This window comes from Rhinolophus ferrumequinum, chromosome 25 (assembly GCF_004115265.2).
Source record: "Rhinolophus ferrumequinum isolate MPI-CBG mRhiFer1 chromosome 25, mRhiFer1_v1.p, whole genome shotgun sequence".
Lineage (NCBI taxonomy): Eukaryota > Metazoa > Chordata > Mammalia > Chiroptera > Rhinolophidae > Rhinolophus > Rhinolophus ferrumequinum.
Genome location: NC_046308.1, coordinates 21,769,681 through 21,785,020, shown reverse-complemented (window position 1 = coordinate 21,785,020; position 15,340 = coordinate 21,769,681). Strand labels below are relative to the sequence as shown.

The following is a 15,340-nucleotide window of genomic DNA, read 5'->3' as shown; positions in this document are numbered from 1 at the left end:
CCACAAACTATCCAGCCCATCCAGCGCACGCTACTTAGTCCCCCACGAACACCATTCCCACCGCCGTCTCTGCTGTACGGGACCCACCCTTCTGGGCATACCCCTCGCATGGCCATCTCGATTGTGCTACCACCTCACTCACTCGCTCGTCAGTCCTTTTCTCTCTCTTTTCTGGATGACTTTCTCAGCTCACGTTCTGAGCAGTAGAGGCCGAGGCCTGGCCCGGTCCCTTCTGGTCCCACCTACTCTCGATCCCCAAGTGATCTCGGCCGGTTGCTGGCTTCCCGTACACCTGGTGCTAAGGATTCCAGGTTTCCGCCTCCAGCCTCGCCGCCCCTCTGAGCGCCACATGCGCCCACGTCTACCAGGGTCTAACCCAACTCCTAATTCCCTGGCTCTCACGAATGCGTCCGCGACTTCCTTCTCTGCCAATGCCAACTACGACCTTCCAGAGCTATCCTCGCCTCTTCTCCAGCGACAGGTCCTCTTTCAAATAACCCATCCGAATGTCTGTCACTACCTCTACTGCTCCCACCCCACTGGGTCAGTAGCCTCCTCACCCCAAATGCTGCAACAGCCCCCAGCGGCCTTCCGGTCTGCCTCCGCCCCCCCATTCCCTGCCCGTGTCCATCAGCCAGAGAGGTCTTTTAAAAGTGTAATTAGCTCGAGTTTCTTCTGTTTTCCAAAACTACCCAGGGTTTCACAGCTGACTGGTACCTGTGGAGCCCTGCCTGACCTACTCCACAGCCCCCAGCCCCACAACCCTTTACTGGGCTCCAACCACCCGGTGGGGCCTCCAGCAGCTGAACTGTGTCTGCCTCAGTGCCTTTACATCTGCCATCTCCTCTTCGGGTGCTCTTCTCTGTCAGTCACATGACTCACCGTTGCTTTTCCAGGGCACTGCACCAACGGCCCCTCCACCAGACTCCTCCCCCTCCTGCTTTATTTCTCTTCACGACGCCTATCCCACCTAGCATTCAGTTATACAGTTGTCACGTAAGCCTCCCCGTCTCATGCGAGTGCCCCAGGAGTGTACGCTGTGTCTGTCCTGGTCCTTGCCATATCCCTGTGCCTGGCACATTGCCTAGCACTCTGCAAGTGCTGGTAAATATTAGCCAAATGAATGACTGAACGAACAAAGTGTGTGAGGTTCTGTTTCCTCCGGCTCCGTACGGAGGGCTGATGTCTCCTTCTACATGCTCGACAGTCCCAGTGAGTTAGTCCGTCCGTTCACTCCCTTGAAGTACCTCCCCTGCCAGTGTGGACATGTAGAAGGGGCCAAACATGAGGGGAGGACCTGTGCAGGGACTTTTGGCTCTGTTTATAGATGAGGACAGGTGGCTCAGAGAGGACAGGGCTAGGCTGGGGGGTCTTGACTCAGGTCTTCTGATGTCTCACCTGGAGCTCTGCTCTAGCCCCTTCCTACCCTGTGGGGAGCTGGGCCCTCCCAGCCCCTCTCCAATCTGCACGAACTATGTCAGGCCACCATTCTGGGCTCCTGCCTGGGGCTGATACAGCATCTGCCCCGATGCTTGTCCCTTTCCCTTCATCCTCCTTCCTGCCAACCATGGCACTTGCAGGCCTGCCTCTGAGGGGCTTGGTCACCCCAGGTCTCCTGCCTGAGGGCTGGCGGGGAGCAGTGTGCTAATCTGCCTCCTCCAGAGTCTCTGCAAGCCCCACCATGGTTGGCAGCAAGAACATCCTACAGCCACACAGTGTTTTAGGTCATCTGAGAGCTAGCAGGGGGCAGTACGGCTGCCTCGTCCTCATGTCCAGGGAAGAAAGACGCAGCACACTGTTATCGCGTGTGTACACAAGACAACCATGTGGCTACGATGAGGCCACACCCTGTGTCTGAGGCCAGCCTTCCCTGCCATTCGGGCACTCCATCCCACCAGCCTCTCTGCAGGGGCCCTGGGCAGCCTTGCCAAGTCCACTTGGTCACTGAGAGTTCCTGGAATTGCCCTAGAAGCTCCTGAGATCCAGACCAAGGCACTTTGCCTCCTGAGACTCCAGAAAACAGAAAAGCTGGGGCAGAAGGAGGAATGCATTCTCTGTCCCACCTAAAATGCCATGGCAAGCCCCCCAGAATGGGGCGGGCCACAAGAATGGAGTGAAGCACCCCCATGAGGGCAAGCAGGCTGCCTGCTCTCACTGCAGCAACCTGGGCCTCACCCAAAAAAAATGAGAAAGTGGGTGTGTGTTTAGGGGTGGGGCTGGGAGGGGCAAGAAACACAGATGAGTAACAAACAGCTCTTTCAGGAGAGCAAAACATCGCCAGGAGCAAGCAAGAGGAAGCAAGCAAGATTTCAGGCAGAAAGTGACACAGCCTTTTGAAGGGGAGGGACTAGGTCTTATTCACCTTCTAGCTCAGAAACCAACATTTGTTAGAGGAACACACTAGAAGAGTTTTAAACCAAATGCCAGCATCTTGTCCCTGGAACCTGAGGAACGCTGAAGGCACACCACTCCGTCTGAGCACAAGTGTGGCCAGGCCCTCCCTCGCCATCAGACCCTGCGTGGAGACTCCCAGGCGTCCACAGTTACTGCTCTCAGACATCCACGCCCCAAAGGGACAGTCAGTAGCTAAACATCATCTTCCATCCTGACTAGGAAGGGGGCCGGGTGGCCTTGCCCAAGGGACAAGGTACTTGGAAGGGCAGTCCTAGGCTGCAAGGAGCCCTCTGAGGCCCTCCAAACTCTTCCCCAGGCCCACTCCAGCTCCTGGATCCCACAGCCACTCCCTTTTACAGAGGCGGGGACTGTGGCTCCACTGAATCAGCCAGAGCGAACAAGCAACGGGGTCCTTCTGTTTCCCACAGCTCCCGCGGCCTCCATGAAGCCCCCGCCCTCCATTCCTGCCACACCTCCTATGCCTTCCGAAGCATACCCTGTGCTCTTGCCAGACCCAACTGCCCCAGCACCCTCTCTGTGCCTCGGCCCATTCTCCCCACTCTGCCCTCAATGCCCACCCCAACTGTGCCTGTGTCCTTCAAGCTCCAGTTCAAATGTCACTTTGCCCACAGGCCTGCCTGACCCCAGCCAGGACACCTCTCTGAGGTCTCCCCCGAGACCCGGCACCCACACTCAGTGTTGGGTCATAGGAGCAGACACACTGCTCCCCTGTGGGGTGGTGAGTCAGTCCCTGGAGGGCAGGCCCAGTTCACTCCTACCCCAGCACAGGCCCTGGGGGAGCAAAAGCTCAGTAAATATTTGCTTAATCGAATTTGGCCAAGGAGCCACCTCTAGACAGAGCCAAGGCGGCGGGACTCAGTCCCCAGGGCAAGGAAATCACTTGGGCAGAAAAAAGCCGGTCAGGGGCTGGGCTGCCTCCCCAAGCCAGTGTGACTTCGCCTACCAGGCGGGTTCCTCCATCCTGAGACGCCGACTCCAAGGAACCCTGGTCTGGCACTGCCTTCTCATCCTTGTAACAGAGAACCCCAGTTCTCGGCCTAGGCAGATTCCTGCCATCACCACCACAGAGGCTCCGCACCGCCCTCAAGGCAGAGCCCCCGCAGATCTCCAGCAGGATCCCGAGCCCCAGCCCCGAGGCCCTCACACCCCTCCCCCCAAACACCCCCACCGCCTTTTAAGGTAAAAAATATTGAGACGGGAACATATCACAAACGCGGTGGGTCGATACTCATCTCTTGCTCTAAATGCCTCCAAGGAACCTGCTCACTGCAAGAGCGATGACCGAAAACTGCGAGCCGTCCGTCCTCGGGCCCAGGCCTCCGGGGCCCTCTCCTCCGTTTCAGCCAAGGCCACGCGTCAGCCCTCCCACCGCCCGGGTCGCCTCCTCCCCACTTCCCCGGGAGGGAGACCCCGCCTCAGCGCCGTTCCTGCAGGTCGCCCAGCCTGACCCCGCATCAGTGGCTGGTCGGGGCCCCCTGCGCGGCATCCCCAGCCGCCGCGGTTCACCCTCCCGGGCCCGCAGCCGCCTCTCCCGCTGGCTCCTCGGCCAGGCGGCGCCCCCTCCCCAGCACCTGCTGGACCCGTGGCCACCTCCTGCCCACATCGCGGGCATCCCCGCCCTCGCTACCCCACCCCCAGCCGGCACCCCTGTCGCTGCGCCCCGGGGCCCCCAGCCCGGGCGGATCCCCAGCACAAAGGCCCGGGCGGGGCCCCGGGTGGGGGTGGGGTAGACGCCCCGGCCGCGCCCCCGACCCCCCGAGGCTCAGCCGCACGCTGCGGGCGCGGGCGTGCTCGCTTACCTCCAGGCCGAGGCACGGTGCATCGGCAGAGCTGCTCCGGGCGGGCGGGGCGGCAAGCGCGGACCGCGGCGCCCTCGTTCCGCACGACGCGGGCAGCGGCGCCCGCGCGGGGACGTGACCGGACCGCGGGCGGCGCACACGCTCCGGCCGGCCTGGCTCCCTCCGCCTGCTCTCCCGCGCCGCCCGCCGTCCGCCCGCGGGTCCGCCCGCCCCGCGCCGCAGCCGCCGGCAGGGGGCGGAGCCGCGAGCGCAGCGCGTTGCCAAGCCAACCGCGGGCGGGGGTGCCGCGAGCCCGCCGGTGACCACGCGCCGGGCGCCGTTGCCGAGCCACAAGCGCCGGCTAGCTGCCCATTGGGCAGGAGCGGCTGACGGACGCGTCCACGGTCCAATGGTGGCGGGCAGGGGCGGCACCGTGGCTCAGCGCGCGCCGCAGTCCCGCACGCGTTACCCGCTCCTGCATCCCCAGGACCCGGTTTTACCCAGGCTAGGGCGCCAACCCAGCGGGATCGCCTCCCGCAGATCCCCAGACCAAGCCTGAGAGCGGCGATGGCCCTTGCTCCCGCTCCCCTCCCCCGGCCTGAATTCGAACCCAGCTTGGCTCTTTTTTGAGCTCTGCGCCCTTAGGCAACCGACTGACCTCTCTGGGCCTGTTTTGCATCGTGGGGCTAGTGACACTTGCTTCCTTGAATTGTCGCTACGTTCCGCTAGAATGTGTGAAAGGGTTGTGCATGCAAACCCGAAAGGTTTATACTGGTAAGGTTTGTGCAGCGATGGGAGGGGCGTTAGTCATCTTTTCTCCTACACCCAGCATGTAGTGTCTCTTCAGGGTCCCTGTCAATCCTGTCCACAGAAAATTGCCCTGGAAGGGAGGGAAGGGAGTAGGGCCCAGGACTTATCCCGCAGACCAGAAAGGCAGGAGGGAGCCAGCTCAGTTAAGGCCATCGTCCCACTGGTGCCTTTGGGAAGATTAAGTAGAAGGCATGGAGTACTCAGCAAAATGCACCCGAGGGCAGTCTGCCAAATTTCTGCTTTCAGTTTCAGGGGAAGCCCATCTGTGGGCCTCAGAGCCAGGAGCCCCTCACTTAAATGCTTAAAAGATATTAATTCCTTCTCTGCCTTCTCCGTCACGGTAACCTGAACCTTTGTGCCATCCTAGAGTATCGCAGGTAAAATGCAGATGTTCCCAGCTAACACAGCCCTTATCACTTTACACCTTCAACGTCATCCTCTCTGGGAAAGTTCCCTCTGCTGTGAAATGGAGACCATTGCACCACCTAGCCGCAGGGTTGTGGCCCAGCTGTGAAGGGTTTGCCTAAACTGTCAGGGACCGGGCAGATGGTGGTGAGGGGCATCCTGAGGTGAACCTAGATCTGGCCCAGGGCTCACCGGATGTGGTCAATAAGGACCAAAGGAGCGTGGCTAGCCCTTGAGGGCTCCTCTGTGCATGTCCTCCGCAGCAAGAGGCTGGGTCAGGCTGGCCTCTGCCCACAGGACCACCCCGAGGTCAGCGGCTGTGACACCAGGAAGATAACGGGCAGAGGCCTTGCCCTGAGGTGGATCAGAGATAAGAGGGGGCTGAAGGTGAAGCACAGGCCCAGCTCTGTTGCCATTACCTGTATGCCTTTTGGTGACTTCTCCGGCTAAGCATCAGTTTCCTGTTCTGTTAAGAAGGGATACCAACTGACTGTCCCTAGAGAATGATTCTGAGGGGAGAGACACATCGGCACACATTCAAAGATGAATAAGGGCAGGATCAGGGCTCAGAGTTGAGCTGCTCACAGGGACAAAGCTAGATGCAAGCACGGGATGACCTCGTACAGCAGTCCCGCTGTGAGATCAGAGGCTAGCCTATGCAGGGGCCTCATGGGGCTGGCTCCTGCCTCCCTCGCCTGACCTTGATGGCCACCTCGAAGTGAAAGTTCCGATGCTATCAACCAATGATGGTACTCCTTCATCCAGCAGTCATTTACTGACGGCCTCCTCTGTGCCGGGCACAATTCTAGGATTTAATCAGACCTGGCCCTGTCTGCTAGACCCTCTTGTCTTTGGGGCAGCAGCAGACAGCAGAACGTAATCTGCCTTTAGGGTTGTGTGAGGCCTGATGGAGGAGACCCACCAGGGCTTTGGGGGTAAGTGGCAGGGGGAGCCCTGGGTACTAGGACAGCGGGAGAGGCATGGAAGTGGCTGATGAGTTGGGGCAGGAGAGAAGCATGTTCCAAGATGAGGAAGGCACTGGGTGTGAAGGAGCGTGAGGTCTAGGAGAACCTAGAGAAGACCAGTGTAGCTGGAGCCAGCAAGCGTGTGAGGATGCCAAAACAGAACGCTGCAGCGGAGTTGGGAACAATCACACCAGGCAGATGGCCCTTGTGCAGGATTGGGGACATTGGCCTAAGAACCACTGGAGAATTTTAAGGTTAGCTTTTTAAATTCCAAAAGGAGAAAGGTAAGTTTTTGTTTCATATGTATAGTAGGCGTATTCCTACCACGTGCATTGTCCTAATAGGCATGAAATAGGCATAGATCATGAAAACATCAACTAGTCAGCCCAGAGAAAATAAGAAAGCAGAGAAGTCAGTGTATGAGGTTGGTGTCAGTGTAGGGCCATGGGGTCACCAGGCAATTGTGTGTCAGGAGATGGCTTTATGGTGGCTGCAACCATAGAGAGAAGGAGCTGGCCTTGGCAGAGGGGGGTGACCAAGAAGGGGGCCCACACGAGATGATGGAGGAAGTGATGGCACTTGCTAAGCAGTTGGAGAGGTGGCCAGGAAACCAGGGAGGGGAGGGTCCCTGTCATGCAGGGTGTCATGCAGGGTCTCAGCTCCCGCTCCCCACTTTGGAACGCAGGATATGGTGAGGTCAAAAAGGAACACCCACAGAGCCATAGATAGGGGAGTTATACCACTATAGTCTCCCCGGCGGCTGGGTTGGAGACATAGGAAGCAGGAGCCACACTATCCGCAACCTGCCGTCCACTTCTCTGCCAACCAACCCCACTTGCTAGCTGCACTCCGCCGTGCTAACTGCAATCCGCGCTTGCTAGCTCAGCCACCATCTTCTTGCTAGCCCCCATTTGCTGCTAGCGTAGCCACGGCAGTTATATTAGTGGCCAATGGCTCACTGGTTACAGCTGACAGCCAACTAGCCACAGCTGATGGCCATCCAATCACAGTTGATGGCCATTTACTATCTGAGCCAGCACCTTTCCACGTGAGGCCGAGAGCCTGGAAACTGCTCTTGGCTCTGTTCCCACAGTCCCAGAGCTCCAGGAATGGAGTGTCTTGAAAAAGAAGACATGTTCAGCCATGTCACGTGCTATTGTGAGTGAGGCCGAGTAAGCTGAGGACAGAGAAGTGTCCTAACAAACAAAGGAAAGCACAGGTGGGGGTCTGTGTGCCAGGAGTTCAGGGAATGGGGACCACACCAGGCTAAAGCTGGATAAGTGGGTCACAATGAGGCACGGTGGGCCCAGGGTACCAGGCGAGGATGTGTGGTCCCTAGGGCTGGGGCCAGTACCCCATGCTGAGTCCTCACTGGTTGGTAGAACAGGACCAGAGACAACAGCTGGGGCTCTGCGCTAGAAAGAGGAAGCAGGCCCTGGTGATTGAGCCCACCTGGCACCTCACCAAACCAGCAGGGACAGCTGGCCAAAGAGCGACCCCTGGAAGTGGCCAAACTGCAACCACAAGGGGGTCCATGCCATGGACATCATGATCCTCCATCCCAGTGGAGCTTTCTGGTTCATCAACCACTGAACCCTTCCTGGCATACCAACCATGCCGGATCAGGACCCTTTCCAAACACCCATGCCTTGTGCCTTTGCCCTTCTGCCCCATGAGGCCCAGCTCCCCCAGGCCTCCCAGCCTGCATGTCCAGAGCCCCTAGCGCCCTGGAATTCCTCATCTACACATGTGTCGACCTGCGCTGTAATGACCAGTCCCAGATGACTCTCCACTAATCTCCCCACTTCCCAAGGGTGGGGGTGGTGGTGTCTCGTTGCCTATGGACCTCTGGCGATGGTTACCTCCTGGCTGACTGCTCTGCGCCCACCCTGTCCTGTTTCCCAATCCCTGCTGGACAGTTAGGCTGTGGGAGGGCCAGGTTTGTCTCTCCAGTTTGTTTCCTTGGGGTCTGTGTACCCCAATTCCCACACATTTGAACAAGCCATTGCAGATCTGGGTTAGTTATAAATAGCCAGGCCTGCAACTCTCCTTTTAGCTGAAAAGAAGCAAAGTGAACAAGCAGAGAGGCACACCCGGCACGCGTTTTATTTTTAATCTTCTCCTTCTGTCCCAAAAAGAACCCGGGTCCTGGTACTCAGCATTTCTCGGTGTGGAGGCCCCAGGACAAATGCCTGAGAAATGAAACCCAGGAGGATGAGGGCCCTGGTCTGGCCCCGTCTGCTGTGTGGCCTTGGGCACTTGAGTTGCCTCTCTGGGCCTTGGTTTCCTCATCAAGGGGGCAGCAGTGGCAGTGATGACGTCCAACACTGTGACTTTCTGATTTTGACACCCTCCCCATTGCTCCCGTCTCCCCGGCCTGTGCTGACCCTTTGGTCCAGCAGCAGTGGTTCTCCATGGGCTTTTTTGGGAAGGCCAGACCCAGGTGCAAGTGAGGCCACAATCAAGCCCTGATTGGATGATGCACAAATTCCTCACGCTCAGGCCTTTGCTCAGGTGTCACCAATCAGGAACCTTCCCATTCCATCAGTCAGCAAAATCCTTCTTGGAAAGTCAAATGGTCTCCTCCCCACAATGAGCTGGGGAGGGGCCACCAGGTCTTGGCTGAGAGGGACCCATGGCTGGGGCAGGCAGGGAACCTGTCGGCAGGTGCCTGCATAGGAATGAGAGCAGGCCCAGGAGGCCCAGGTGTGTGTCTGGCAGTGGTCTGGTTGGAAGGGAGACCTGATGGGGAGAAAGACTCAGGCCCCCAGGAGAGGTGGCTTGGGACCACTGATAGGTGCTTCCACAGAACATGGACTGTAGAGTTTTTGTCTTTGCATCCCACTCCTCACCCCTTACTGTCACCCCACAGGACCTTGCTTGTAGCTGGAACTGTGCTGGTGGAATTCGGGAGACTTCCTGTGCTAGGCCCAGATGTCCTGGGCACACAGTGACATTCCCTTACACAGAGCATGTTCCCATCCACTACTCCATTGGCATTGTACAGCCCCCTGCCAGGTAGGCCCATTTTAATAATGAGGAAACCAGGATCAGAGAGGTTAAGTAACTTGTCTAAGGTCACACAGCTGGATACAGCCTAGGTTTGTTTTTGTTTTTCTTAATCTGTGTGTACTAAATCTTAAAAAGTCCAGTACTCTTGAAGCAATAGGAAACTGCTTTTCCTGTGTTGTGAGTGGCCTGAGAACAAATAGCTGCTCCCAGCCCAATGAGAAGCTGGCCGGGGATACTGGGAGCCGCTGGACCTGCTGCCCTCTCTTTCTGCCCCTCTTACCCTGGGGCACCTGCCATTTGATGTCCTCGGGGGAGTGAGGGAGAAAAGCTGGGATGATGTCTTCAGAGAGGAAATCCCTGGTGCTAATTGGCACCCAGAGACCTTTAGGCTCATTAACCTGTTTATTTGTCTCTCTAGAGTAAATGAGAGGGTTTAGCTGGGGAGGGCGGAAGAGAAAGGTGTTTGCTTGTGGCTGCTTCTGTTTGGGCTATACATGGCTTCTTGCTGGGTGGTGTGGGCTGCTGGGGAGGCTGGGGAGAGGGTGGGCTGCAGGCCAGTAGGCCGCCTTCATGCCATAAAGAAGGGCTGCCCTCCCTGTGCACTGCTCACTTTCCCGGGAAGGCTGCTTTGGGCACCCAGGAACTAGGCCCCTCCGGTGGTGCCACCTGGGCCGGGCCTGGATTCTCCTCCTGGCAGCCAAATGGAGACATTCCTCAGAAGGGACCAGGGCTGGAAGGAGTGAGGTAGAGCCTCTTCATGGGGGAAGAATCACTGCAGTTGTGCTTCTCCCAGCCCCAGTGCCCCAGCCATGCCATATCGCTCCTCTCCCTTCAGGGCACCAGGCTTCTTCAAGACTCCCTGGCTAGAGGCGATGGATTTGGTCACCTTTGGCTGGGGGCACAGCTTTTTGGTGAATAAGATGCTGGCCTGTTCACTCTAAATCTTCCCCCTCCGACTCCACTCCAAGCTTTTCCTCCTGTCCCCAAGGGCCAGCCACACTGGTCTGGGGTCTCTAGCAGTTTAGAGATGTGGTTGGGAAGAGGGGCTCGGCGGCTCCCCTGCTCCGTGCCTCTCTCCAGTGCAGGCTGGGGAAGGGAGGGGGTCTCCTCGTGTGACTGAGTACCCCCAGGGCTGAGCTGCTGTGCTCTCGGAGGGGTTGCTGGGCTTCTCAGGCTACTGAGTACCTCTTTAAGGCTGATACCCCCAGTCATAGGTCACCAAAGGCTGGCACCTTTCCAGGTCCTCTGGAGCCTCAAGGCCCCCACCCGCTTGTCACTCACAGCCTCCTGCTGGCTGCCCTGTCCCCCTGCCTGGCAGCAGGGGCATTTGCAAGTCATCTTGTGCAGCCTCCTGGAGGCTCTGCAGGACTCTGCTGGCCCCTGCACGGGCCGGTGGTGGCGACCCACCCTCAGTGCCCTTTCCTGTCTCACAGGGGCCCAGGGCATTGTCATTAGTGGCCTGATCCCCTTACTGGTGTGGAAGCTGCAGAAGGAGGAGGAAAAGATCCAGGAGCTCCTCCTGGACACGCTGGCGGCCTGCCTTGTGGAGGACGCCACCGAGGCCCTGAACAGCCGCGTGGTGCCCTTCCTGAAGGAGAAGCTCCTCAGTGACAATGACAATATCCGCAGCAAAGCTGCCTACACGCTCATGGCTGTCAGGTGAGGCCTGGCTGTATGGATGGAGCAGGGAGGGCGGGAGTGGCCAGCCCTGGGCTTGCTGCTGGTGCACAGCGAAGGCAATCGAGCTGCCCCGGTCTTGTAGCAAGTCCAGGGGTTTGCGAACAGGGAGAACTCTGGACCCCCGGGAGACATGCCACATTGTCTGGAAACTTCTGATTGTTCTGGCGTGGGCGTGAGGGGTTGCTCCCAGCATCCTGTGTGTAGAGGCCAGAGATGCTGCTGAAGATCCCACAGTGCACAGGACAGGCCCTCACAAAGAGTCCAGTGGTGTGAGGTGAGAAGCACTGCTGTTGCCTCAGCAGCATGGCTGTGGAAGCCCTGAAGGGGGGCCCAGGACTCTGCATCTTTGCTGTAGTTCCTGAGGGTGGAGGCCCACCGACCTTATAGCCTAGCAGCCTCTCAACGTCAGAGCCAGTGGCTGGCCAACCCATGCTTCCCAAACTGGGACACCAGACACCCGTATCTTTTGAGATGTTATTAAGAGTTTTGCCAACATGAAGTTTCGATGGGCAGCAAAGTTTGGGAAAGGTTGACTCAGTTAAGTTCCTTGGGGTCCTTGGTTGCCGGAGGAACGTGCACTGATGCTTCTGCAGGGCCCGGGGGAGCATTTCCTGGGAGCCTTTCTCTTCAGGGGACAGTGTTGGCCTTCTCACACTTTGGGAAGCACTTGGGGAGTCCACCACTTTCATTTCCACAGCTTCATACGATGCCAGGATTAGAAGTAACCAAAAGTGTCATCTTGCCTGGGGGTGGCTGCTGTTTGCATGTCTTAGCCTGTTCTGGCAGCTGGGACTCTTATGGAGTAAAAACGAGTCTTGTGGTTTGCACCCTGGGTCCTGCTCCTTCCCGTTTTGGGGCTAGGGGAACACATCTGGTTTCTTCTTCCCAGGATACCTTCGTAAAAGGCTCTATCACCTCCTGGCTCCTGGGTGGTCTCGCCTTCAGTGGCCCCAGGCCATGCTCCCAGGTTGTCTGAGTGTAGGGGTGAGGCTCAAACCTCACAGCAATGCTCCCCTGCACTCTGACGCCCAGCCCTGTCCAGGCCGGGACCACCAGGGATGGTCCCAACATGAGTTCTTTCCTCTGGTGTCCCCCTGGGGTGGTCCTGGGTCCTGCTTCCTTCCCCTGAGCAAAGCCACCCAGCTGTCCCCTCTCTGGCCCAGCATCCCTCTGGAGGGCAAGAAACAGGTACGGAAGTTTGACGTCATCCCCATCCTGGTGCACCTGCTGAAAGACCCCGTGGAGGAGGTACAAGCCAACGCTGCTGGGGCCCTCATGTACGCCACGGTGACCACTGCAGGTGAGCTGGCCTGCTGGCTAGGCATCCAGGTGGGCAGGACATCCCCTGAGTGGGTATTGGATCTAATGGGGGGTCACCACAGCCCCCCAGCGTGCTGGCTACCCCAAACGGTTTTCCAAAACTTCTCGTCTATACTCAGTGTCCAGGTATTGCCCACTCCCTGCCCTGACAAAATACTGCTGGCCTGCTGTTAAAGTCCTTTCAAGTTTGGGTCCCAGGCTCGCCTGCCCTCTTCTCCCTGGCCACCGTGGGCTGCCAGCCCGTGTCACTTGGTCCCTCCCAATCGCTTGGTCACTAGCAGTAGGACCTCTGTCCCATCCCTCCAGGCTACTTACTGGGCCTGGAATTCCTGCCTCCGACCCAGTCCCCCTGCGGGCCGAGATTCTGGGATTGATTAGTTTGCCATCCATGATTCAGCTGTCCTGAGGTCTAAGCAAACACTGGAGCTCTTACCTCTGTGGTGGTTCTTGATCGACATTACTTTTCTCAATTGGTGGTTGGGAAGTGTGTGCCACAAATAAGAGTATAAGATTATCTCCTCAACCTTGGGACTCCCAGCCAGTTTAATAAGCTAACAGAAGACTCTGGAGCGGGTTCCTCCACCTGGAGGCCGGGACAGGCCATCCCTCTGTGGTGAGCTGTAAAAGCTGTCTGAGCCTTCCCATGGCTCACACTCACTTGCACCACCCGTGCCCTAGGCTTCCTTGGTGTTTCATGGAGGACTGTCTGGGCCCCTGATTCTCAATCAGCATGCTGCAAAACCCCCAGAGTGGGGGCCTCCCAGCCACTCCCCACTGGACCCTGATGGTGGAATCTGAGACACACCAGAGGGGAAGAGGGTGGGGCCTCCCCAGAGTTCGCAACCCCCTTTTGATTGTGCAGTCAGGATGCTGACTTCTGGCCAGGGGCAGGGGCTTCCCGTGTGTGTTTATCTCATGGGCGTCCTTAGCGCAGTGTCTCCACCTGCGGTTCCTGTGAGAGCTCTAGCAGGGCCACAGGGCTCATGGTGGGGGGTGGGTATTGGCAATGGCTGGAACCCAGGGCCATGAGGCCATTTTTTCCTGAGCTGGCTGTCAACTGTGCTGGGCAGTAGAGACCCAGACGTCTCAGCCTCAGTGTCTACAATTTGCTGGGAGTGCCAGAGCGATGAGTGACCTGGGGGAGAAGTGCAGCATGCAGTGGGCATAGGGCAGGGCAAAGCCTCCTCTGGGAGGGGCATGGGTGTTGACTCAAAGGACAATGGGAGTTAGGAGGGCAAAGCAGGGCTGGACAGGTCCCAGCAGCAAAGAGAAGAGTGCTCGGGGCAGAAAGGTTGGGGCAGGGGACAGTCACACCTTTTAGCAGGGGAGGAAGAGTAGGGGGAAGACAGTAAAGGGTTAAGGAGGGGTGTCTCCTTTACACGGGAACGTCTGTGTCCCCCACTAGACTGTAAGTGCTGTGAAGACAAGCTCTATGTGTCTTACTGTGTGCCTGCTGCAGAGTAGCTGCTCAAGAAATATTTGCCACATAAATGAATGGTTGGATACCAATTTTAAGAGACTACTTGTGTTGCCTTGTGAGGACTGGGTTGTGGGGCCTGGCCCAGGTTGGAGGCGGAGTGCAAGGGCCTCCTTGTGGAGGTGAAGGAGGGGACTCGGCTAGCGGAGGCGCCTCCCCTGCACTGTGTAGGCTGCAGGAGAGGAGGTGGGCACAGGCCCCTTTAGGAATGCCTGGTGTTGGTGACTCACAGGGAAGTACGCCGCCCTGGACGCAGAAGCCATCCACCCGCTCCTGAATATGCTGAAGTCCACCTTGAGAAAGGCCCGCCTGAACGCCATCAAGGCCCTCACCATGCTGGCTGAGGCCCCCGAGGGCCGCAAGATCCTGCAGATCTATGTGCCCCGCTTCCGCGACCTTGAGGTGGATACCAGCGAGGCTGAGCAGCGAGCGGCCCAGATCGCCGTCAAAACCATTGAGTGGAAGCCCTGAGCCTGACCCGATAAGCCCCGTGCCTCAATAAATGCGCTGAATCTCTTTCTCTCGGGTCTGAATGGCACTTGATGTTTGTGAAACATGGTCACATCTCTCGCTCCGTCCAAAGGTGAAATGCCTGACCCAGAAAGACCAAGTGATTGGTGGCCAGGTGAGGCAGCACGGGCTGAACTCAGGGCTCAGGGACAGGTGAGTAGCAGCCCTGCTCTCTGTTGGGGCCAAGAATACCCTCAGAAGGTAGAGGGCAGGGCTGAGCCCTCCAGGGGGGTCAGGGAGTTGGGTTGGGGGAAGGAACACAGCTGGACTAGGAAGGACCACCCTAGCTTCGGACACTGGAGTGACAGGACCTTGGGGTGTGGCTGGACATGGCCCTGCTCAGCCAGTTCTGCCCTCTTCCCACACTGGGTGGCAGTAAGGAAGGTCAAGGGTGCCATCCCATGTGGGCTCTTGCTGGAGGAGGACGAATTGTAAGAGGCCCACCCGGGGATGACTGCTCAGGACAGATAGATCAAGGTCTTCCTCCCAAACAGCTGCATTCTTCTCCAAAGCCAGGTGGTCACCTGAGGCCACCTCCTACCCCCTACACCCCTCCCCCTGCTGTCTACCTGGCCCCAGGGCTATCTGATTTGCCTCCACCTGTGCCTCCACCTACCTTGCTTCTCTCCCCAAGTGAACTTGGCTGAGGAGGCTGGAGAGCTGGGGGGAGGTACTGAGAAGCCAGATTTGCATGGGGACCCCTTAATCTCCTCCACCCTTCCCTGCTAGTCTGTTTGGGTGATAGTTCTTGAGCAAGTTCTGACCTCTGTTGGAGAAGCTGCAGGAGTGGGGCTCAACTTAAGGGCTGGCCTCCTTTGTCTGGGCTGAGCTGGGCCTTCATCTTTCCCCACGAACTTTTTGAGGCTCCCCGCTTCAAAGGAGGTCTCTCTCATTACATCCCACCCAGCGGCCGTATTTCTGTGGAATAGAACCTCCCCGCTCATGGCATGCTCACTTCTCCCATTGTA

At 58.1% G+C, this 15,340-nt stretch overlaps 2 protein-coding genes across 4 annotated transcripts in view; one reads left to right on the top strand and one right to left on the bottom strand.

Moving 5' to 3' along the window:
• Positions 1 to 4,363, bottom strand: part of GNAZ (G protein subunit alpha z) — a 49,190-nt gene extending 44,827 nt beyond the window's left edge. Inside the window, exon 1 of one of the 2 annotated variants that reach the window (XM_033098090.1) lies at positions 4,215 to 4,363. The gene's annotated coding sequence lies outside the window, so the exon portion shown is untranslated. Of the gene's footprint in view, positions 1 to 3,358; positions 3,500 to 4,214 lie in introns of those variants that run through there. The other variant, XM_033098091.1, reaches the window with a different exon arrangement.
• RSPH14 (radial spoke head 14 homolog) overlaps positions 1 to 14,382 on the top strand; it is a 73,362-nt gene extending 58,980 nt beyond the window's left edge. For both annotated transcript variants that reach the window (XM_033098094.1, XM_033098093.1), the window contains exons 5-7: positions 10,819 to 11,044; positions 12,229 to 12,365; positions 14,095 to 14,382. In XM_033098094.1, the coding sequence (XP_032953985.1) occupies positions 10,819 to 11,044; positions 12,229 to 12,365; positions 14,095 to 14,333 (602 nt within the window). In that variant the 3' untranslated portion in view covers positions 14,334 to 14,382. The remainder of the gene's footprint in view (positions 1 to 10,818; positions 11,045 to 12,228; positions 12,366 to 14,094) is intronic.
• Positions 14,383 to 15,340: the final 958 nt, after the last annotated feature.